Raw genomic sequence first — 24,360 nt, forward strand, 5'->3', positions numbered from 1 at the left:
CTCTGTAGATGTACTAAGATCATGGAATTTACACTTAAAAGGAGTGAATTGTATAGTATATAAATTACACTTCAATAAAGCTGTTAACAAAAGATAAATGAGAGATGTATGAAACGGCCTATGATATTTCAGATTAATCAGTGTTAAATGTAATGGAAAAAAATAATTGACTCAGCAAAAAAAAAATCAGATAAAGATCACAGAATTTAATGTATGTCATCTATTCAAGGGGAAAGAAAGTAATATTTAATAAATATTGTCTAAGTGACTTTAAATCCATAAAATAATACATTTAGACATTCATATTATACCAGAATATAAGTAAACTCCAAATGGTTAAATAGTTTAATATAATATAAACCAAGAAAATTAAGAAATAATATGTACAATTGAGTAGTTGGAGAAAGTCTTAATCAAAACAGGACATCTGCATGCTTTCAGAGAAAAGGCAGACATGCTTGACTGTGTAAATATTTAAACTTTCTTATGACAAAAGAAGTAGACAAGTTAATAATCTGGATCAATATTTCCAACATACATTACAAACTACTGCACATATAGCTAACATACAAAATATTGCTAATGGATAAGAAAAAGACAAACACAAAAGAGAAACAGGCAAAATGCATAAATGAGAAACTTACAGAATAAATCCAAATGGTTAATAAACACATGAAAAATAGTAACTCTCACTGGTAGTAAGGAAAATGTAGAATAAGCTAAAGAAAGACACCACTTTGTGCCCACAAGAAGGCAGAAAGTTTTAAATGATCTGTAACAACTATATCTAGAGAGTACACAGAGAAATATGAATATTCCAGAAGGCAATCTAACAACATATATTCAAATTAAAATACATGTTCACTTTGATTTTAGAATCTCATTCTTGAGAATCATTCCTATATAAACAAAAGCATCCAAAATTTAAGGATTTATATATAAGTATGTTTACTGAAATATTATTCTTTGTGTCTGGATGCAAAGGTAATACCCAAATAAAAGATATCTGTATAAATTATGGCACGTCCTTACCACGGAATATTAGACAGTTTGAGAGACTAAATTACAATTAAACCATTTGACCTAGATTAATATTACCAGAGTATTGTTTGGTGAAAAAAACAAGATAAAGCCTGCATATCGAAAGGTAGTTTTAGAAACAGAACAGCCATGCGTATGTAATAATGAATATATCTGTATATATGAACACTTATGTATGATTATATGAGCATAGAGAAAATTACTAAACAAAATATATTCAGTTAACATGGGGTTGTGGAAAAGGAAGTGATGAGTGAGATTGGATGGAGAATAGAAGTTGGGGGTAAATAAGTAAAAAAAAATAAGACTGAATTACCATGAAGCACTATACATGAAATGATCTCATAAAATTGTACTCATGTCTTTATGTGTATAAAGATTTTAAAATTAATTTTAAAACATCAGGTCCACACTCCTTGGTTGAACATACTTTAAATCATTTTCCACAAATTACCTCCATAGTATTAAAATAGAAATTAATGGACTGCTGTTGTTATTTTAAATTCAAAGCTCCTAATATCTTTTCTGATTCTTCACTTTAGCACAAGTCATGTTAATTTTGAATGCTGGAAACTAGCGTAGTAACACGAAAGGATAGACATGAAAAGAATCATGTGCTTTTTCCATCAAGGAAGGAAGAGCTTGGGTGAGGGGAACACAATGGAGGTAGTTTTGAGCTGTTTGGAGGTTTGCTATTCTGAGTCCTCAAATACTCCCAAGTATTACTGTTCAATCTTGATTAATTCCTTATGTAGCCCAATATGATAGTTCATTCTCATGGAGGTGTAATTCAGCAAGCCAGAGAATCAACCTCTGAGTTTGGCTTTAGGTCATCTCTAGGCTCAAGTAGTAAGGTCAAAATTTCCAGATTTGAACTTGTCTTGCTTGACGTTAATCTTAGTTCTTAATATTTTTATCCCTACCATATTGGATGATGGCAGCAGCTTCTTAATCACTATAGTTTCATTCTAGGTGGTGCATGGTTTTAGGTGATCAGAGGTGTAAGTATACATTTGCCATTGAATATCATGGTGTGTACATTCCCATCAGAGAATCTAAATAGAAGATTTGTTGTCTTTTGTACCTCCTTGCATATTAATCAAAAAAATCCCACTTGGGGTCAACTGAAGGACATAATTTAATTTTTATGCCAATTTGAGTACTTTTGACTTCTCTCCCTATCAGCATAATTTGAATTTGGTTCACACTAATAAAGAAAATGATGTTTTCCAAAGTACCAGACTCTAGAAAGGGTTTGTGGAAATGGACTCTGGATTCAAACTTACTGGCTTGAAATTCTAGTCCTCCTCACCTGCAAGCCACTTTTCTGGTTCTGGGTTATTTATTTATAAACAGGAATAATAGTACTTAGTTCATACAAGATTGCTGAGATAATTAAAGAGGATTATATGTGTAAAGCCCTTTAGGCAGAGGTCTTTATTAAAAGTTTGCTATTATTATCTTGCTTGTTGAAAAGCCTCCTGGGAGGAAGCCCAGTGGGCATGGAATCACTGGAGATCTTAGTAGCAGAAGGGCCTGGGCAGTCTCTTGTTAGGATGCAGGGCTAATGACTGACCTTTTGCAGGTCACATGTCTTGTGAGTGGGGACAAAGAGGATACCATGGAGAGTTCCACTGGGCTTCATAGAATGGGGACGTGTTCATTTCCCTAAGCAAGAGTGGCATGCAGTTACCGGAAGAAGGGTGAAGTATGCTAAGCAGGCAAAAATAACATGCTCTCGACAACATACATAGATAAACAATACTTGGGAAAATTACCTGACCCATTTCTCAGCCTCTGAAGAGAGCCGACCATTAAACATCCTATGGTAATCCTATGATAGAGCTTGCTGCCTTCATAAGCATGCATTAAGAAGCTCACACATACGTATCTTTCTATATCTGGCAAATAGTCAATCAAGAAATAATCACTTGTTTCTAAGAACATTATTTGCAAGCTACATTCAGACCAGAATTATATCAGTAAATGGAAGTGATCCTCATTCTGCAATGCATATAGTGAAGGATTTAAGAACACCTCTAATAAAAATGTTTCTAAGAGTGCTAAAAAAAAAAAAAAACCCAAAACACCTTAATTTCCATGTTTATCTTCTTATAGAATACTTTAGCTTCTCCATGGTCCTGTTTCTCTGGTCCCCTATGTGAAAATGTTAACATATCTTCTTAACATTCTTCTCATAGCTGCCTTCACCTCCTTGTTCTGTAGGCTGTAGATGAGGGGATTCAGCATGGGTGTGACTACACTGTACTGCAAGGAGAAGACCATCTCCAGGGGGGAACCTGAGGCTGGCAAAAGGTAGCTGAGGAAGCCTGAGCCATAGAACAAGATCACGGTAGTGAGGTGAGAAGAGCAGGTGGAGAAGGCCTTGCTTCTGCCCGAAGTAGAGCTGATGCTCAGAATGGTGGAGACAATGCGGGCATAGGAGGAAACAATCATAATGAAGGTGCCAAAGAAATGCAAGACAGAAGAGCAGAGCAGGAGTGTGAAATTGGTGGCGGTGTCAGAGCAAGACAGAGGGAAGAGAGAAGACAGCTCACAGCTGAAGTGGGGAATAGTGTGGTCCTCACAGTAGTCTAAATTGACAGCCAGGAGGATATTGATGAGAGCATCAACAAAGGCCAGGCCCCAGGAGCCCCACACCAGCCCCACACAGAGCTGGTTGCTCATCACCTGGCCATAGAGCAGAGGGGAGCTGATGGCTACATAGCGGTCATAGGCCATCACTGCCAACAGACAGGCCTCCGTGCCCCCGGTGGCAAACACAAAGAAGGCCTGAGCCAGGCAGCTCTCTACAAAGATGGTTTTACTTTCAGAAAGTAGATTCTCCAGCATCTTGGGAACTGTGACGGATGAGTGGCAGAGGTCCAGAAAAGACAGCTGTCTCAAAAAGAAGTACATGGGTGTGTGGAGGTGGGGATCAATCCTGATAACCAGCAGCATCACCAGATTCCCCATGAGGGTCAGGAGGTAAATCACCAGAAATAACACGAAGAGCAGAATCTGGGTCTGAGGGTCAGCAGAAAACCCAAGAAGGATGAACTCACTGATCATGCTGCGGTTTTCCATGGTGATAAAAAGATTTACCCTGGGAATCCAAGAAAGAGAAACATTAAAACTCCTTTTGTGCCTCCTGATTACCCCAGCGCATTAGCCCTCTTATTCATATACATCATTTCATAACTGTACTGGAAGCCACGATCACATACTTCTAGGCTAACTTCTGAATCATCATGCTAACTTTGATACTGGATGGCAGTCTACCACCCCAATATCAACTCCCTATGTTATTTTGTAGATCCTTGTCTTATGCCTCCAGAGGTTTCTTTTATTTTTAAGATGGGTATTAATGCAAAGAGCATTTTGTATACTTGATGGAAACAGAATTTATTGATGCAGCAGAATAGGATATTAACAGTAGAAGTATAGTCTTTGAGAAAGGGAAAAGGAAAGAGATCCAGACAGCACAGGTAGAGTTTTGTCTATAGATAGAAGGAGGGGCCCTTTACTTTTTTGTAAATAGCATGAAAGGTCAAGAGAGTAAAGACTGAGCAGTTATCTTAGAGGATTTTATGGCTGGAGTATGAAAGACTTTCTAACTGATTGCTGCAAAGCTTTTGAAGAATTGTGAGATGAGACCATGAGCAGAGTTTATCCATCTACCTATCTACCTATCTACGCTGTGTATATGGTAATGTATTTTTAGTTGAGTTGGCAGCGAGGGATTTTGATGAACCAGTACCACACAATTCAGGTGTATCAAGTCGAAAGCTAATTTAATAAGGACATACAGTAGGATAAACTTGCAATATATTTGCCCATTTGAAATTCTGAGACCACACTGAACAAGTATGCAAATGTCTCAGATATTTAACTGCTTAGATACTTGGTTTTAAATGGGGTTTGGTTATTTTCCAGGCATATTAAAAGATAAAGAAAAAAGTAGAGGCAAGGAAGTGAATTAATCACAGAAACAAGGCTGGGCAAGGAATTAAATGGGGGGACATACAGAGGTTTATGATGAGAGCAAAAATCATAAAATCATTGGTTTGGGTTTGAAGAATTGCTTCTGTAGGGACACTTGGGTAAACGAGTTGTAAGAATTGGAGATAGTGGTTAGAGGGATGCTTGAAATTCATATTTTGTGGGTATAAGTATTGATGAGAAAGTGATGGCTGTTTTCGTGGGAGCAGGGGCTAGGATAGGATAGAAGATTCAGTCTCTGGCACAGTAGAGAACAAAATCTAGAGTGCTGAGTTAGTCTGGTAAGGAATTTTTTTCCGTTTGGGTTTTTTTTCTTAATTTTATTCCATTTCCTTTATTGGAGATCAGTTTTAACATTTAAATAAAATATAATGAAAAAATACTTCAGTTTAACAAAATCACTTGAGTTATAACAGTGTGCTATTGGAGGAAGCACCTCTTTGCATTTGAAAAGAGAAGCCTGTTCCCTCAAACAAGGTAGTATCTGGTCACATATTCCATGACTAGTATAAACTCCTTCTAATAGTTTTTAGAACCAGGCTCTGCTCCTGCCAATGCCTCAGGCAGTTCTAGAAGTCCACATGCCAACCCAACCTACATTTTCACACTCCAAGGCTTGTCTGTGTTCTCCAGCTTTGTTCTGACACCCTTGACTTGTAACCCCAGACTCAGGAAGTTCTACATATATATGTTCTACATAGGTTCAACAATTCTATAATCCTGTCCAAATCTGGCACCTTCTGACTCAAGACAACTATGTACAGCTGATCACATAGAATTAGGGTTTCTCTTGCTAACCAAGCATTGGGTGGCTAAATTCAATTACCTGTCTGAATGACCAGTAGCACCAAGTGGTGGCAACAACACTTTGACATCCAGTGACACTTTATTCATATCCAGGGAAAATTATTCAGCTTGTGCAGCTAGTGTTGAGAATCCTGCCTTAGGGCAGAATTGGGAAGAATTCTATTGAAAATAGAATTCTGTTAATATTTGTGGTGAACTATGCTGGCAATAAGGATGAATTATTTATATCATTTTTCTTATATATTTATTTCTTTTTTTGAGGAATAGAATATGAAAATAATCACTAAATTTTTCATATTTTGCTCATTAACTTAGATCTGATTATAGTGTCCACTTGGGCACCTTATCAGCACATTATCTCCAGAGGATAAGGGCAAAGCAACTAGTAAAGAAATGAAATGTGAAATCCCTTTTGTCAGGTAAAGGGTACACATTACCCACTTGTGGAAGGGGAGGGACTACCATGCCTCTGTGAGGTGATTTCAGGGCAATACAAAGAAAAACCTCTTTTCCTATCTCCCACTTCCAAATATATCCCTACTTATTATCTCCAAAAGATTCAGGGAATTATGGAAAGAATTTAATCCTTGCAAAAAGGTGAAAGATGGGATGAGCATGCATAGTATATTTGCACACATAAAATTCAGTGATAGGAAGAAATGTTGTCCATGGGGCTTGCCTTCGCATAAGCATTGCATCAGATTTCTTTTCAGGGAATTTGCAGAGTGTCAGAGGAATTCCCTTAAAATAAATAAAATAATAAAAACAATTCTTTTTTACTGTGGCTAATGCCCAGAGTGTCACCATTAGTGCTTTCTTTCTTTTGCTATTTCTAAACATAAATTATTAAAAACTTTGGAAAGCATGACATAGTAGTTTTGTTGCCAGATATTAACATTATTAGATGGAGTGCAGTCACTGCATCTGGTACAAAGGAAAAGCAGTTAAGAACTGGTCATTGCAAAATGAAATATGACTTTAATAATGTTGATCAGAAAGTATTAGCAAAGAATATTAGTAAGTATATGAACAAATAGGAAAAGGAGAAAGTGGCTCAGCGCATTATCAACTTGGGAAGACAAGCCTGGTCATGAAGGAGCTTCTAGTCCTGGGTTTATGAAGAGGTGCCTGATATGAAGGGAAAAAACTCTAAAACCAGAGCTAAGCAGGTATTAGAGAGGGGTGTAACGTATTTATAATCTTGCTCAGATTGTGCCATGATCCTGCCCTACAAGATTATTTTTAATTGTAGATAAAGCAACTCCCTGAAGTTCATAAGACTATGGTTGATGAGGAGGCCTTTTAAGGCATGAAGAATAGTATATGTTCCTACCATCCTACCAATCCCTATCTGAGCTACTCAGATGGTGGACCCAGCTTCTCTAGGACAAAACACAGGCTTTCTGCCTCAGGTTCAGTAAGTGCAGCAGAATGTTGCCAACATCCTGCAATTTAGAGACAAATCTATGTGTGGTATAACCCAGTTATGTCATTTACTATGTTTAACTTTTGTGATATTGTTTGATCTTTTAAATTATAATTTTCCATATGTAAACAGTAAACGTGGGGGAAATAATCTATTTTACATGTGAAGTGGCTGAATTAGCCTATACATGATGAGCTGAAAATAGGATTGCTCATATTTAGTACGTTACTGCAGACCAGAAAGAGTAAGAAGAAGAAGGGAGGAGGAGGAACCCTTCAGGGGAATGCATGTTAGGGAGGAGATGATATAAAGTCATAATGCAGAAGGCTGTCCCTAGATCTGGAGAGATTGTTTACACTGGAGAACAGTGAGGAGATAAGAGGCTTCAAAGGGAAGCTAAGTCTCTTGGGAAGCAAGAGGAGTAGAAGAGAGTAGGGGGGAAGGAAGTACCTCAAAGAGAAGGTTAGGAGGAGATAAAGCACCAGAGGATTCAGTAGAACATGTCCATGCTCTTGGCTTCTCCTGGTGTTCTGGGTCCTGGAGCTTTGGGTCAGTAGATACAGAGATCAAGGATCAAGTGATATTCATTAAATAATAAAATGTACTATAACTTCCCAACTCTGGGAATAGACATAATTTTCTTTCTAGAAGGCTGAGTGGTGGTGTGGGGGGGTAGGAAATACATTAGCTCAGGCTCAAAAAAAAATGTTACTTGCAGAGAAAGTGTTCAGAATCCTATTTGTACTCTTACCCCATCATGGCTTTGAAGAAAAAACAAGAAATGTCTTGAAAATTTCAAGTTCTTGATAAGTTGTGCTAATTTGTCTCATACTGTCTCAAGCTGGATCTGCATAAGTACACGAATGTTAGTTCACACGTTTTCCTCTAAATATGGTGCTGATTGCATTAGGTAGACAAATGATTCTGTTATCTAGCCAATCAAGAGAGCAGTTGGTTTAGGCTGGACTAAGGAACCCAGAGGACTGGCCCAGTAATCTATATTCCCAGTAGTTACAGCTTGAAGCTAAAGTCTAGACTAATTTGCTAAGAAGCTCGTACTTTTAAAAAGACATGTGGGATTTTTCTCATGTGTGACCTTTGCAACTTGTGAACTGAAGCAATCAACTTCAACTCGTAGTCTTCTGGGAACTGAAGAGAGGCAAGAAAGAAGGAAATTTGGAACCTGTGAAGACAGAAATTTCCCTTAGGAACACAGAGACCACATGGACCTTTGCAGAATTCACTTGAGATCTGAAATGAGCTAAACCAGAATATCTTCTCACGTGTGTATGAGAAATTCAACTGGATTTAATGTTAATCAGTATTACTATTAATCAAGTGAGGTCATTTTTTAAATTAGCATTTTATCATACAAGAAATACATTGTCATGGTAAAGTGTACAAACAGAATGTGTTTCAATAGCTTTTCTGTGATCTCTCCTGTTCTTACCTTACTTCATGGATCAGGGAGCCAATAGTGGGGAAGATACCTGGCCTAACTATACTCAGCAACTGGGAAAATATCCATAGGAATCAGAATGGTGCTGGACCCATGAAACACAGGAGCAGCAATGGCTTTTTTTTTTTCTTTTTACAGCCACACCTGCAGCATATGGAAGTTCCTGGACCAGGTGTAGAATCAGAGCTGCAGCTGCAGGCCTGTCCAACCGCCACAGCAACACTGGATCTGAGCCACATCTGTGACCTATGCCACAGATCACAGCTGAAACAGGCCATGGATCAAACCTACATCCTCACAGATACAAGTTGGGTCCATAACTCACTGAGCCACAGCAGGAAATCCAGCGTGACATTTTTTAATGTGCTGAATACAGTATTGAACACACATGATAGAGTACTTTTAAGCTGTAGAAAGGAGTGGGAAAGCTATGTATTACTATGGAATGACCTCCAGTATACAAAGAAAGCAAAATGTAGAGCAGTCTGCATAATATGCTGATTCTGAGTAGCAAACACATACCCATGTGTGTACAAGACACATAGTCTGCTTAATTTTCAAACAAGAAATATTGGAGGTATAAAATAAAAACAAAATGATTACATACAAGAGCATGGAGAAAATAAACAGGGCAGAGGAAACAAGGATAAAAGTGATACTGCTTTGAACGTAGTTTGTTATAAAATACTGACTTTTTTTGTCTTTTTTCTTTTGCCTTTTCTAGGACCGCAACCACGGCATATGGAGGTTCCCAGGCTAGGGGTCTAATTGGAGTTATAGCCACTGGCCTAGGCCAGAGCCACAGCAATGTGGGATCTGAGCTGTGTCTGCAACATACATCTCAGCTTATGGCAATGCCAGATCCTTAACCCACTGAGCGAGGCCAGGGATCAAATCTGCAGCTTCGTGGTTCCTAGTCGGATTCATTAACTACTGAGCCATGACAAGAACTCCAAGTATTGACTTCTGCTGCCCCATTATGGAAACTCTGAGCACTTAAATTTTATTCAGATGAATTCCAGCTAATAAATGCAGAAAGAATAGTAAAATCAGAAAATTATCATTTTGAAACTTCTAATGAAATAAGTGCTTCAGAGAATGATCATAAGTGATTTTTAAATATCTAAGCAAATTGCGGGAGGAAATAAATAAAATAGAGATTAAAAAATAGAGAAAAAAAATGGGAGTTTCTGTTGTGGTGCAGTGGAAACAAATCCAACTAGTATTCATGAGGATGCAGGTTTGATACCTGGCCTTGCTCAGTGAGTTGGGGATCCAGCATTGCTGTGAGCTGTGGTGTAGGTTGCAGATGTGACTTGGATCCCACATGGCTGTGGCTGTGGCCCTAAAAAGCAAAAAAAAAAAAAAAAAAAAAAAAAGAGAGAGAGAGAGGTCAATAAAACCAAGAGCTAGTTCTTTGAAAGGGTAAACAAAATAAACCTCTGTCCAAGCTACATTGTGTTGTCACTGCTACAGCTCTTGTTTGATCCCTGGCCCTGGAACTTCCACATGCTGTGGTTATGGCCAACCAGTAAAAGGAGAAATCTCAACTGATACCACAGAAATACAAAAATCCATAAGAAAATGCTATGAACAATTATATGCCAACCAACTGGACAATCTAGAAGAAATGAACAACTTCCTGGAAATATTCAGCCCACCAAAACTGAATCCAAGAAGTAATTTGAACAGATCAATCACTAGAAGTGAAATAGGAAATGTTTAAAAAAAGAAAAAGAAAGAACAGCCTCCTTACAAACAAAAGTCCAGAACCAGATGGCTTCACAGGCAAATTCTACCAAACATACAAAGAAGAACTTTTACTCATCCTTCTCGAATTCTTCTAAAAGATCGAAGAGGGGAGAACACTTGCAAAGATATTCTATGAAGCTGCTATCACCCTCATACCAAAACCAGACAAAGATACCACCAAAAGAAAAATATAGTCCAATATCTTTGATAAATATAAATGCAAAAATTCTCAACAAAATTTTGGCCAACCAAATCCAACGACATATAAAAAAGATAATATACCATGATCAAGTGGGATTCATTCCTAGTTTACAAAAGTGGTTCAACATATGCAAATCAGTCAATGTAATAATGCACATTAACAAAAGTCAAAAACCACATGATCATCTCAATAGATCCAGAAAAAGCATTTGACAAAAAAAATCAACATCCATTCATGATAAAAACTCTTACCAAAGTGCATATAGAGGGAACATATCTCAACATAACAAAAGCTATTTATGACAAACCCACAGCTAATATAATGCTCCTTGGAGAAAAGCCAAAAGCCTTCCTGCTAAAATCTGGAACAAGACAAAATGCCCATTCTACCAGTTCACTTTCAGAGTATTGAAAGTCCTAGCCACAGAAATCAGACAAGGGCAGAGCTTCCACACTGCAGTGGTTATCATGTCTGCCTAACACAGCAATCAGACAAGAAAAATAAAAGGAATCCAAATTGGAAAGGAAAGGTAAAACTGTCACTATATGCAGATGACATTATACTATATATAAAAAGCCTAAGTACTCCAAACAAAAGCTACTATATCTGAACAATGATTTCAGCAAAGTAGCAGAATACAAAATTAAAACACATAAGTTAGTTGCATTTCTGTATACTAACAATGAAATATCAGAAAGGGGATGTAAAAAAATACTTTTTAAAATTCTATACCCAAAAGGAAAATACTTAGAAATAAACCTGACAAAGGAGGTAAAAGACTTATATACTAAGAACTATGAAACATTAATAAAGGAAATTAAAGAGGATTCAAAGAAATGGAAAGATATCCCATGCCCTTAGATTGGAAGAATTAGTATTGTTGTTGTTGGCATTTTTTTTTTCCTTTTTAGGGTGGCACCTGTGGCATATGGAAGTTCCCAGGCTAGGGGTCAAATTGGAGTTGCAGCTGCTGGCTTGCACCACAGACACAGCAATGCCAGATCCAAGATGCATCTGCAACCTACACTGCAGCTTGCAGCAATACCAGATCCTTAACCCATTGAGCAAGCCCAGGGATGGAACCCACATCCTCGTGGATACCAGACAGGTTCTTAACCCCCTGAGCTGCAACGGGAACTCCAAGAATTAGTATTGTTAAAATGACACTACTACACAAAGCAGTCTACAGATTTAATGTGATTCCTATCAAGTGAACCATGACATCTTTCACAGAACTAGAAAAAGTAATCCAAAAATTAATATGGAATCATAAAAGACACAGAATCGCCAAAGCAATCCCAAGGGAAAAAAACAAGGCAGGAAGCATAACTCTCCCAAACTTCAGACAATACTACAATGCTACAGTAATCACAACAGTGTGGTACTGGTACAAAAACAAACATGCAAATCAATGGAACAGAATGGAGGGCCAAGAAATAAACCCACACACCTATGGTCAATTCATCTTTGACAAAGGAAGCAAGAATATACAATGCCTCTGTCAGCATGTGGTGCTGGGAAAGTTGGCCAGTTGCATGTAAATTAATGAAATTAGAAAACACCCTCACACCGTGCACAAAAAAAGGCTCAAAATGGCTTAAAGACTTAAACATAAGACATGACACCATAAAACTCCTAGAAGAGAACATTTGGAATATAATCTCTGACATCAACTGTACAAATGTTTTATTAGGTCAGTCTTCCAAGGCAATAGAGTTAAAAACAAAAATGAACAAATGGCACCTAATCAAACTTAGAAGCTTTTACACAGCAAAGAAAAGACAACCTATGGAATGGGAGAAAATATTTGCAAATGATGCAACCAACAAGGGCTTAGTTGCCAAGATATACAAACAACTTATACAAGGCAACAACAGCAAAAACTAAAAACCCAATCCAAAAATAGAAGACTTAAATACACATTTTTCCAAAGAAGATATACAGATGGCCAACAGGCACCTGAAAAGATGCTCAACATTGCTAATTATTAGAGAAAGGCAAATCAAAACTACAATATGGTACCAACTCATACAAGTCAGAATGGCCAACATTGATAAGTCTATAAATGACAAATGCTGAAGAGATTGTAGAAAAAAGGGAACCTCCTACATTTTTGATGGAAATGTAAGTTAGTGCAACAACTATAGAAAACAGTTTGGAGGTTCCACAGAAAAATAAAAATAGAATCTCATATGATCCAGCAATCCCACTCCTGGGCATATATCCAGACAAAACTGTAATTCAAAAAGACACATGCACCCCTATGTTCATAGCAGCATTAGTCACAATAGCCAAAGACATGGAAAAACTTAAATGTCCTTTGACAGATGAATGGATTAAGAAGATGTGGTACTATATACAATGGAATACTACTCAGCCATAAGAAAGAATGAAATAATCCCATTTGCAGCAACATGGATGCAACTAGAGATTATCATACTAAGTGAAATAAGTGAGAAAGATAATGATAAATACCATATGATATCACTTATATGTGGAATCTAAAATATGGCATGAATTAACTTATCTACAAAACAGAAACAGACTCAGATGTAGAGAACAAACTTGTGGCTGCCAAAGGGGAGGGGGAGTGAGAGGGATTGACTGGGAGTTTGGGGTTAGTATATGCAAACTATTACATTTAAAATGGATAAGCAACAAGGTCCTACTGTATAGCACAGGGAACTATATCCCATTTCCTGGGATAGGCCACAAGGGAAAAGAATATAAAAAAGAATGTGAAGACTCCTGCCTTAGTAGCAAAGTAAGCTTTTGGTAGCAGGTATTTCTACCTAGCCAGAACATATTTTTTTATAGGACTTTGTTAAAATTTGCAGAAGGCAGTCAACCCCCAGAAATATCTTATATTTTTCTACTATTTTCTCTAATGCTTGTCATCAGTCAGCATGTGGACTGTGCTTCAAGCTTCCATGGATGAAACTTTGATCAAATAATTTACTATAGCTTAACCAGGATGCTGTACTTTCTGATCTGCAGTCTCAAAATATTTATTTCTTATTTCTTGTTGCTTAACTGCTTGTGCCAAACTGAAGACACATATTATACGTTTTGTTACACTCCCTGGAATCAAATTCTATATTACGTAGACTAAAATTAATTTACAAGTCTCTGAGACTCAAATGATAATAGCTTAAACAATATAGAATTTATTTTAGTTATGTAAAAGTCTAGACGTTGCAATTAATTCAGGGTGGGTATGATGGCTCTACTGCCCCAAATCTTCAGCATCTCACCAATTCATATGTGTATTGATATGAATGACCCCCATTTCCAAAGTCATGTAGTGGACAACATGGGTATTCCAGCTTCTGCATTACAAATACTGTCTAGCAACAACAAGGAGAAAGGAATAAGAAAATGGAAAAGAGCAATATACAGCACTCTTTCAAGGATAACTCCTTGAAACTTTCAGTGTACCTCACTGGTATGATTTTAAATACATTGTCACACATAGCTCCAAGAAAGACTGGCTAAAGAATTATTCCACATACACCTGTGCCTAGATAAAGAACTTTAATAATTCTGTGATGAGGCAAAAAAAGATAACAGATATTTGGCAACAACAAGCAATTTCTACCACATACAGTGCATACTATTAATATAAAATGCAAAAAGATAACCAGAAAACTGTAGAATAATATCTATTATTAATATTATGCAAAAATTCTGAGTAAACTATTAGCAAAAGGAACATAGCAATGCATCAAATTAAAATTCAATAAGACTAAACAAGGATTAATACCAAAATGTAAGGATGGTTCAATATCAGTAAGTCTACTACCAAAAACATTACATTGATGAAGACAGCCTTAATCTTTAGATGAGCTTCTTCCTGCCTGATGAACTCCCTTTATCTCCCTTTTCTTAGACATTTTACTTTAGAAGACTTGTCATTAAGAATCACTTCTCTACCCCTTTGAGATGTGAATCTTTTGAAAGGTGTCCTGCCAATTTTACAACCCAGGAATGTCTTTCTGAAAGACCTGGAAACCATCTCTGAAATGCATGCATCAAGAAAGACAAGCTCAATAAAACTTTTAAAAGTGAAAAAAAAAAAGAAAGAAAGATAAGCAACTATTTCTCCATTCCTGTGGGAGGGAGGAGCCTGACTTCTAAAGTTGTAAATCAATTTCCTTCATGAAGATACAAAAAAGTTTACTTTTCCCTTGGGTAAAGCCAAAGGAAGAACAGATGGCCTAGGATCTCCCCCTCACCCCAGTTCTTAAAATCCTACCGCCTTTTGTTTCAGTGGAGCTGAGTTCAGACTCAGTTCTGGTCTCTATTCCCTATTGCAATGGCCTTCAATACAGCCTTCTTTGCTTCTGTATTTTATTTAGTGCAATTTTTGCTTTGACAACAATAAGTATCAAAGAAGTAACATTGTGTGGCAATAGTAACAGATGCTGAAACGTAATTTGTAAAGTTTAGCATCTATTGCTAATAAATAGGGATAGAAAGAAACTACTAAAATAAAATAAATTATAAATAACAATTACAGGAAGTTATTATTGCAAATGTTAAACACTAAAAAAAAAATCAGTTAAATTCAAGAATAGGCCAGGGATGCTCATTGATATAATTATTAAATATTATTTTAGAAGTTTTCACAAAATAAAAAGAGAAATGAAATTACTATATGGATATTGAAAAAGAAGCCTATAAAGTATCTCTTGTTTTCCTTTTGGTTATATAATTGCATATCTAGAAACTTAAGCAATTATAGTAAAAGGAAAACACAGAGTTAATAAGATTTTGGAACTGTGACTTATTGCATCATCTGGGTTCAGCTGCAATCACAGAAAGACATTTGATACAGGAATGGGGGCTTACAAATATCATCAAGAAGGGCTAGAGGAGCAGGCATAAGGATGATCTCCTAGTTAACAATGCACCCATCCTTTAGAAACCCTCCTTTGCCATACAGGAAAAGCTGCTGCCACTGGTGCAGACAGTCAAGGAATCTGGGGTCTAATTGAAGCTGTAGCCACTGGCCTATGCCACAGCTACAGCAATGCCAGATCCAAGCCATATCTGCAATCAAGACCACAGCTCACGGCAACACTGGATCCTTAACCCACTGTGCAAGGCCAGGGATCAAACCTGCAACCTCATGGTGCCTAGTCAGATTCGTTTCTGCTGCACCACCACGGGATCCCCCCCGCCCCCGTGCTCATCTTGAGATCACCCCAGAGCACTGAAACCTGGAAGGGAACCTAAGTAAGTGCTCACAGTAGTCAGGGGTGAGGCCTGTATCACCTGATTTCAGGGCCAGCACACACACATAAAATCCATTCTTCTTGGGCACCAACAAACACCGTTCAACCAATTAGAGCCAGAGATTCCAAAAATTGTAGAGAAATCCCAACTTTGGGTCAAGGCAATATTTTGCATCGAAATGACCACTGTGATAAAAGTCAATGCTAGAGGTTTGATTTTATAGCAAGCATTTTTTTTTTCTTTAAAGTTATTTAGGGATTCACAGAGCAATCCTTTTCAAGTAAAATTAAGGAGTGATATGAGCAAGATGGTGGACTAGAATGTCCCAGGCCACATACTCCCAAAGAAGAACAAATTTAACAATCATATATGGACAAAAGTACCTTTATGAAAGATCTGGAATCCAAGTAAGAGGTTATAGGACACTGGTGGAACAAAGAAATGAGAAAAGATACATTTGAAAGGGCAAGGAATAAAAAGTTTCATTTTACCCATGTCAAGCCTCTCACCAACTCAGCACAGAGAAGGCACAAAAGACACCTTTGATTATGAGTTCTTCTAGGAGGGAAAGAGAGCAAGCACACCTGTTGATACTAGCACTAGGTTTACCTGCCAATGGATCCCAGCACCAGGCCTGTTTACTAATGTTTCCTGAAACCGGGTCAAACCACAACCCCCTAGAGCAGGCCTGCCTGTGGACTCTGGCATCAAGCCTACCCACCTACAGACTTTAGCACTGGGCAAGCCCATCTTCGGATGTGGCACCAAGCCTACCTGCTCATGAAGCGTAGCAAACAGAATAAAAATGTGTACATTGTATATAGTTTTTAAACAAACATATATATATATATATATATACACACACACACACACACACACAGAAGTTTGAGCATGACTATATACCCAGAGAAAGTAAGATATAGATGTAGATATAGATATATACACTCTGTGGTTAACATGGGTTACCTTGAGTGGGGAATAAATAGGAAAAAAATGTGGAAATATTGGCAAGCCAAAAAAAAATCACCAACAAATAAATTGTATGATGGGACCCCATTTAGATGTTTTTGAAAAATGATGTCTGAATAAATCAATATAAGTATGTAAAACTGGGAGACAGGATTAAGATGGTGGAGTACAAGGACTGGAGCTCACCTTCTCTCATGAAAACAACAAAATTACAATCAACTTCTGAACAACCTTCCACAAAATAGACTGGAAACTACTAAAAAAGATATCCTACTCCAAAAGACAAAGAGGAGGCCACATCAAGATGGTAGAAGGGGAGATTACATGATATAAGCAACCCCATACCTCCCAGGTGGGTTTCCAACAGACTGGAAAGTAACTACATCACAGAATCACAGAAGCTTCTCCACAGGAGTGAGAGCTCTGAGCCCCACGTCAGGTTCCCAAGCCTGGGGAATCTGGCATTGGGAAAAGAAGCCTCTGGAGATTTAGCATTGAAGGCCATTGGGGCTTGTATGCAGGAGTGCCACAGGACTGGGGGAAACAGAGACTCCACGATTGAAAGGCACACATAGGCTCTTGTTTGTTCTGGGTCCCAGGGCAAAGTAGAAACTTCATAGGAATCTGGGTCAGACCTTCCTGTGTTTTTTTGGAGGATCTCCTAGGAAAACAGGGTGACTGTGGCTCATTGAGGAGGAAGGGCATTGGAGGGAAAGTTCTCAGGAATAATCATCACATGACCTCCTCTATAAGTGGACATTTTAAGAAAAATCTGGCCCCACCGATCAGGGCTGAGAAGCCCCAGGTCAAAAAACAAACCAGGTGGGAACATAGCCCCATCCATCAGCAAACAAGTAGCCTAAGGAACACCCAGGCAGAGAGCACCTCTAATAATACCCAGAGACAAAGCCCCACCCATGAGAGGGATAAGAATCGGCTCTATCTACCAGTGGGCAGGCAATAGTCCCTTCCATCAGGAAGCCTGCAGCAAGCCCTCATACCAACTTCAGCAACAAGGGCAGACATCAGAAACAAGAGATGCTACAAGCCTACTGTCTGCAAAAAGGAGACTATACTAAAAACCTATTATGAAATGAAAAGGCAGAGAATAATGACTCAGATAAAGGAAAAAGAATAAAACACAGAAAAATAGCTAAGTGATCTGGAGGTTACCAACCTCCATGAAAAAGACTTTAAACTAATGATAGTAAAGAGAAATCAAGATCTTGGAAATATACTGGAGGCAAAGATTGATAAATTATAAGAAACACTGAATAAAGAAATAGAAGATATAAAGATTAAGCAAGCAGAGAGGTAAAACACAATAACTGAAATAAAAAATCACTAGAAGGAACCAACAACAATATACAAGTGGCAGAAAAACAAGTGAGGTGGAAGACAGACTGGTAGGAATCACTGACAGAGAACAGAAAAGAGAAAAAAGATTGAAAATAAGTGAAGACAGTCTAAGAGAACTCTGGGACAACTTTAAATGCACCAACATCCATATTATAGGGGTACCAGAAGGATAAGAGAGAGAGAGAACCAGAGAAAATATTTGAAGATATAATAGCCAAAAAATTACTTAACATGGGGAATGAATTACTCAAATCCAAGAAGCACAACGAGTACCATATAAAATAAACTCAAGGAGGAACACCATAAGACACATTAATTGATCTGAACAAAATTAAAGACAAAGAGAAAATAATGAAAGCAGCTAAGGAAAAGAGACAAATAACCTTTTATACAATGGAACCCCAGTAGGGTTATCAGCAGATGTTTTCAGCAAAACCCCTGTAGGTCGGAAGAGAGTGGCATAAGATACTTAAAGTGATGAAAAAACCTCCAGCCAAGATTACTTTACCTAGCAAGGCTCTCATTCAGATTTATAGGAGAAACTGAAAGCTTTACAGACAAGCAAAAGCTAAGAGAATTCAGCACCACTAAACCAGATTCACAACAAATACAAAAGGAACTTCCCTAGGTGGAAAATAAAAGGCCACAACTGGAAACAAAAGCATTATACATGACAAGGCTCACCAGTAAAGTCATACATATAGGTAGGAAATCATCCACACACAAATATGCTATCAAAACCGGAAATCACAGGAAGAGAAGGATACAAATTCAGGGTACTGGAAACACATTTGCAATTAAGACACCAACGACTTAAAAACAATCTCATATATACATTCCTGTATCAAAACTTAATGATAACTGCAAACCAAAAATCTACAATAGATACACACACAAATAAGAAAAAGCAATCCAAACACAACAGTAAAGATAGTCATCAAACCACAAGAGAAGGGAAGAAAAGAAGACCATCAAAAACAAATCCAAAACAATTAAATGGCAATAACATACATATCAATAATTACCTTAAATGTTAATGGACTAAATGCCCCAACCAAAAGACATAAAATGGCTGAATGGATGCAAAAACAAAACGTGTATATATGTTGTCTTCAAGAGACCGACTTCAGTTCTAGGGAAATATACTAAGTGAAAGTGAGAGGATGGAAGAAAATATTCCATGCAAATGGAAATTAAAAGAAAGCTGGAGTAGCAATACTCATATCAGACAAAATAGACCTTAAAATAAAGAATATTTTAAGAGACAAAGAATGACATTATATAATGATCAAAGGATCAATCCAAGAAGAATACATAACAATTGTAAATATATATGCAGGCAACACAAGATCACCTCAATATACAAGGCAACTGCTAACAACCTTAAAAGGAGAAATTTACAACTGCTAACAACCTTAAAAGGAGAAATTTACAATAACACAATAACAGTAGGGGACTTTAACACCCCACTTACAGCAATGGATAGATCATCCAGACAGAAAATCAATAGGCCTTAAATGATAACTAGACCAAATAGACTTAACTGATATCTATACAACTTTTCACCACAAGTCAGCAGAATATACTTTCTCCTCAAGTGCACATGGAACATTCTTCAGGATAGATCACATCTTGGGCCATAGATCAAGACTTGGTAAATTTTTAAAAATTGAAATTACCTCAAGCATTTTCTCTGATCACAATGGTATGAGACTAGAAATCAACTACGAGAAAAAAAAAAAAAACAGCAAAAAACACAAACTCGTGGAAACTAAACAATATGCTACTAAACAACCAATGGATCACTGAAGAAATCAAAGAGGTAATTAAAAAATACTGAGAGGCAAATGACAATGAAGATACAACAATCCCAAACCTATGGGATGCAGCAAAGGCATTTTAACAGGAAAGTTTATAGAAATACAAGCCTACCTCAGGAAACAAGAAAAATCTCAAATAAACAACCTAACTTTATACCTAAGGAAACTAGAGGAAGAATAAGAGACAAAACCTAAAAGTAGCAGAAGGAAAGAAATCATCAAAATTGGAGCAGAAATAGATGAAATAGAAACAAAGAAAACCACAGAAAAGATAAGTGAAACTAAAAGCTGGTTCTTTGAAAAGATCAACAAAATTAATAAACCCTTAGCCAAACTCAAGAAAAAAATCAGAGAGGACTTAAATCAGTAAAATTAGAAATGAAAAAAGAGAAGTAACAACAGAAATATAGATCAGTGAAACAGGATAGAAAGTCCAGAATTAAACCCACACACCTACAGTCAATTGATCTATGACAAAGGAGACAAGAAAATACATGGGAGAAAAGAGTCCGTTCGATAAGTGGTACTGGTTCAACTGGATAGCTACATGTAAAAGAATGAAATTAGAATACTCCATAATGCTATACATAAAAAAAACTCAAAATGGAATAAAGACCTAAATATACAACCAGATACTGTAAAACTCTTAAGAGTAAAACAGGACAACACTCTCTACGCAAACCACAGCACTATCTTCTCACATCTACCTCCTAGAGTAATGACAATAAAACAAAAATAAAGAAATGGCACTAATTAAACATAAAAGTTTTTACACAGCAAAGGAAACCCCAAACCAAATGAAAAGACAACCCACAGAATGGGAGAAAATATCTGCAAATGAAGTGACTGACAAGGCCTTAATCACCAAAATATATAAACACCTCCTGCAGCTCAACACCAAAAAAACTCACAAACAATCCCATAAAAAAGTGGGCAAGGAGATCTAAACAGACAATTCTCCAAAGAAGACATACAGATGACTAAAAAACACATGAAAAGATGCTCAACATCACTCATTATTAGAGAAATGCAAATCAAAACTACTATGACGTACCACATTATACCAGCCAGAATGGCCACCATCAAAGTCTACAAACAATAAATGCTAGAAAGAGTGTGGAGAAAAGGGAAACCTCTTACACTGTTGGTGGGAATGTAAATTGGTGCAACCACTATGGAAAACAATATGGAAATTCCTCAAAAAACTAAAAATAGAGTTACCATATGATCCAGCAATTCCACTCCTGGGCATCTACCCAGAGAAAACCATGACTTGAAAAGATACATGTACCCCAATTTTCACTGCAACACTATATACAATAGCCAAGACATGGAAGAACCTAAATGTCCACTGACAGAGGAGTGGATAAAGAAGATGTGGTACATATATACAATGGAATATTAGCTGTAAAAGGAATGAAATAATGTCATCTGCAGCAACATGGATGGACCTAGAAATTATTATGCTAAGTGAAGTTAGACAGTGAGACACAAACATTATCGGCTTTCACTTATATGTGGAATCTTAAAAAAGGATACAATGAACTTATTTTCACAAAAGAAACAGACTCACAGACTTTGGAAAACTTATGGTTACCAAAGGAGACAGATTGGGAGGGAGGGATGGGCTGGGGTTTGGGGATGGAACATTCTAAATTACATTGTGATAATGGTTGTGCAATTATAAATATAAAATTCACTTAATTAAAAAAAGATATGTAAATATGGTTCAAAAAACACTATATAGATATTAAATTTACTCTCCATAGTTAAGAAAAAAAAATTTATTCCCAGAAATATTCTCTAGATTATTAGAGATAAAAATTCATCTTTAACTGTATTTTTTCAATGTAATCCATTCCCTTCTAATTCAGATCTCACCTTTTAGGCCATGTTGATTTTGAATCCTGGACCTAAACAGGGCAACATGGAAGCACACGGGACTCACAGAGTAACTAGCTTTTATCTATTAGTAAGTCACAGTATGCTGAGACACGAGAAACATGGTGATTTTAGACAGGCTAAAGGTTCATTGTTCTCCAAGTCCTCAAAATTCTTCATGATATCACTATTCTACTATTCCATGATGCTGAGGTTATATAATTTCCTGGTCAACATCCATTTCTCCCATACGCAAACTGCTGTGCTAGTGAAATGACTGAATTTAAGTCTCTTCGATGGACTTCTACTTAGCCATAAAAAAGAAAAAAAATTTGCCATTTGTAGCAGCATGGATGGATTTGGAAGGCATTATGCTAAGTGAAATAAGTTGGATGAAGACAAATACTGTATGATATCACTTATATGAGGAATCTACAAAAATACCACAAATTTGTCAATATAGCAAAAAAGAAGCAATCTCAGATGTAGAGAACAAACTAGTGCTTACTAGTGGATAGGGGAGAAGGGGAAATAGAAGGGTGAGGACTGGGAGGTACCAATTATTGGGTATAAGATAGGCTTAAGGATGTATTGTACAACATGGGGAATATAGCTAATATTTTGTAATAACTGCAAATGGAAAGCAACTTTAAAATTATATAAAAATTAAAAAAATCGCAAGTCAAGAAATGAAGCAATTATCTTGAAACAGATGACCCTGTGGTATTGGCATTCCTGTTTTTCTTGTACTTGCTTCATTTTACCAACTTTTCCTTGTTGAAAGGCTTAGCACAGTATCCATGGTATCAGGCACTGGGTCTTAAAATAGGAGTGGCAATTACATATCATTAGCAGTAACGACGAACTGCTGACTCACTTCACTGTGCACCTCTTACCACAACCACGAATTCTGCATATCCTCACGTCCTTGAGTGTTGTTGCCTACAAATCAATCTAGTTCCAATTTCAAAACCAATCAGTTATCTTTGAAAGAAACAGAAACTGACTATAGATAACCTGATTGAAGGGAGAAAATAAGTCTTTGGGGGCTGGGGGAAGGATAGTTCACAAAATAGAAGAGAAAGGGAAGCATAGTGATTGCTGTATTTTCCCAAATCTTAACCAAATATCTAATTCTAAATACTTGGCATTTCACCAAAGTTCTGTTGTTTGAACTTCACCATTGATACCCATAATAGTTACCATGCTTCGGTTGTACGCAACTGAATCCAATAGTAAATGTCATTATAGAAAAGACTTGAGAGCCTCAAAGATTTAATGGAAGGGCCACGTCAGTGCTTGAGAATGTGTACTTGATTCAAATTGCATGCGGTTAAAATTCCAGCTCCACCATTTCCTTGATGTTAATCACTGGACAGGTGTACAGACACCCAGAGTCTCATTTCCTCATCAGTAAATGAAAACTAATAATAACTCTGTCTCATATCTGTTGAGATAATTAAGCAGGAAAATAAAACTTCGGAACTACATTCATTTTCTATTGATGTCGTAACAAACGACCATAAACTTAATGGTTTCCAATGACAACAAATATATTTTCTGACAGTTTTTTAGGTCAGAAATATGATTTAATGGGTGGGTTCAACCAATTTTACTACTCTGGGTCATCACACAAGGCCAAAAATCAAGTCAGCAGGCCTTACCTGCAGGATTTGGGGAAGATGCTGTTCAGGTTGAAGGCCAAATTCGGTTCCATGAATTCTATGCCCCAAGGTTCCTATTTCTTTGCTGGTGGTGGTTCTCAGCTTCTGCAGGCCACTCACACTCTCTGGCTCGTGGACCCATGCCAGCAATGATGGGTTGAGTCTTCCTCGTGCTTATATTATCTCTGACCTTCCCCCTTCTGCCTCATCATTCCTACCTACAGCTGGAGAAGTTTCCCTGCTTTTAAGGAGTCCTGTGATTACATTGAGCCCACCTGGAAAACCTATGCTACTCTTCCTCTTTTAAGGTCTATTGCCTTCTTTCTCTGCCTGGTCCCTTTTGCCACAGAACAAATTCACGAGTTCCATTATATCTATTAAAAATATGACCTCAGAAAGGACAATGGCCAGGAGAACAGAGTTTCACAGTCTCTTCAGGAACTATAGTCAGATTGCTTTTCTTCTGAAAGCTCTTCTTCTTGTTCCTACTCCATATTTGAATTTTCTAGAGAAACAATTCTAAATAACCTCACCTGGGTCTTTGTTTCACTCCTGGCCTCAATAAACTGTCAAGAGAAAGGGGCAGAATGGTTACCCCTGGGGTATGGAATCATCTCACCATATGATGTAAATTTGAGAGAATCAGTTTTCCTAGGGATCTGGAGCATAATTATCTGAAGAAGTGTGAAGAAATAATGAGCTATAATGGCAACAGCTATCCACAAAATGATCCCTTGAAA

General features: G+C 37.2%; 1 protein-coding gene and 1 long non-coding RNA gene across 4 annotated transcripts in view; one reads left to right on the plus strand and one right to left on the minus strand.

Annotated features, from left to right (window-relative positions):
• The window catches only part of LOC146403501 (uncharacterized), a 161,200-nt gene extending 152,517 nt beyond the window's left edge, over positions 1-8,683 (plus strand). The window contains exon 5 of one of the 3 annotated variants that reach the window (XR_014804157.1): positions 3,268-8,683. This is a non-coding gene — a long non-coding RNA (uncharacterized LOC146403501). The remainder of the gene's footprint in view (positions 1-3,267) is intronic. The other 2 variants (XR_014804158.1, XR_014804156.1) reach the window with 2 other exon arrangements.
• Positions 187-23,771, minus strand: LOC100517469 (olfactory receptor 8S1-like). Its single transcript, XM_084957307.1, has 3 exons — positions 23,621-23,771; positions 8,336-8,459; positions 187-4,147 (listed from the first exon to the last, which is right to left on the minus strand). The coding sequence occupies exon 3, from the start codon at positions 4,126-4,128 to the stop codon at positions 3,199-3,201; it is 930 nt and encodes a 309-aa protein (XP_084813433.1). The 5' UTR covers positions 4,129-4,147; positions 8,336-8,459; positions 23,621-23,771; the 3' UTR covers positions 187-3,198.
• Positions 23,772-24,360: the final 589 nt, after the last annotated feature.

This window comes from Sus scrofa, chromosome 5, assembly GCF_054392235.1.
Source record: "Sus scrofa isolate SSC_HxYL_T2T_F1_AM1 chromosome 5, Sscrofa_HxYL_maternal_Yorkshire_Landrace_v2.0, whole genome shotgun sequence".
NCBI classification, from domain to species: Eukaryota; Metazoa; Chordata; class Mammalia; order Artiodactyla; family Suidae; genus Sus; species Sus scrofa.

Excerpts from the sequence above, each read along its gene's own strand:
- LOC100517469 (XM_084957307.1), bottom strand. The coding sequence starts at position 4,128 with ATGGAAAACCGCAGCATGATCAGTGAGTTCATCCTTCTTGGGTTTTCT.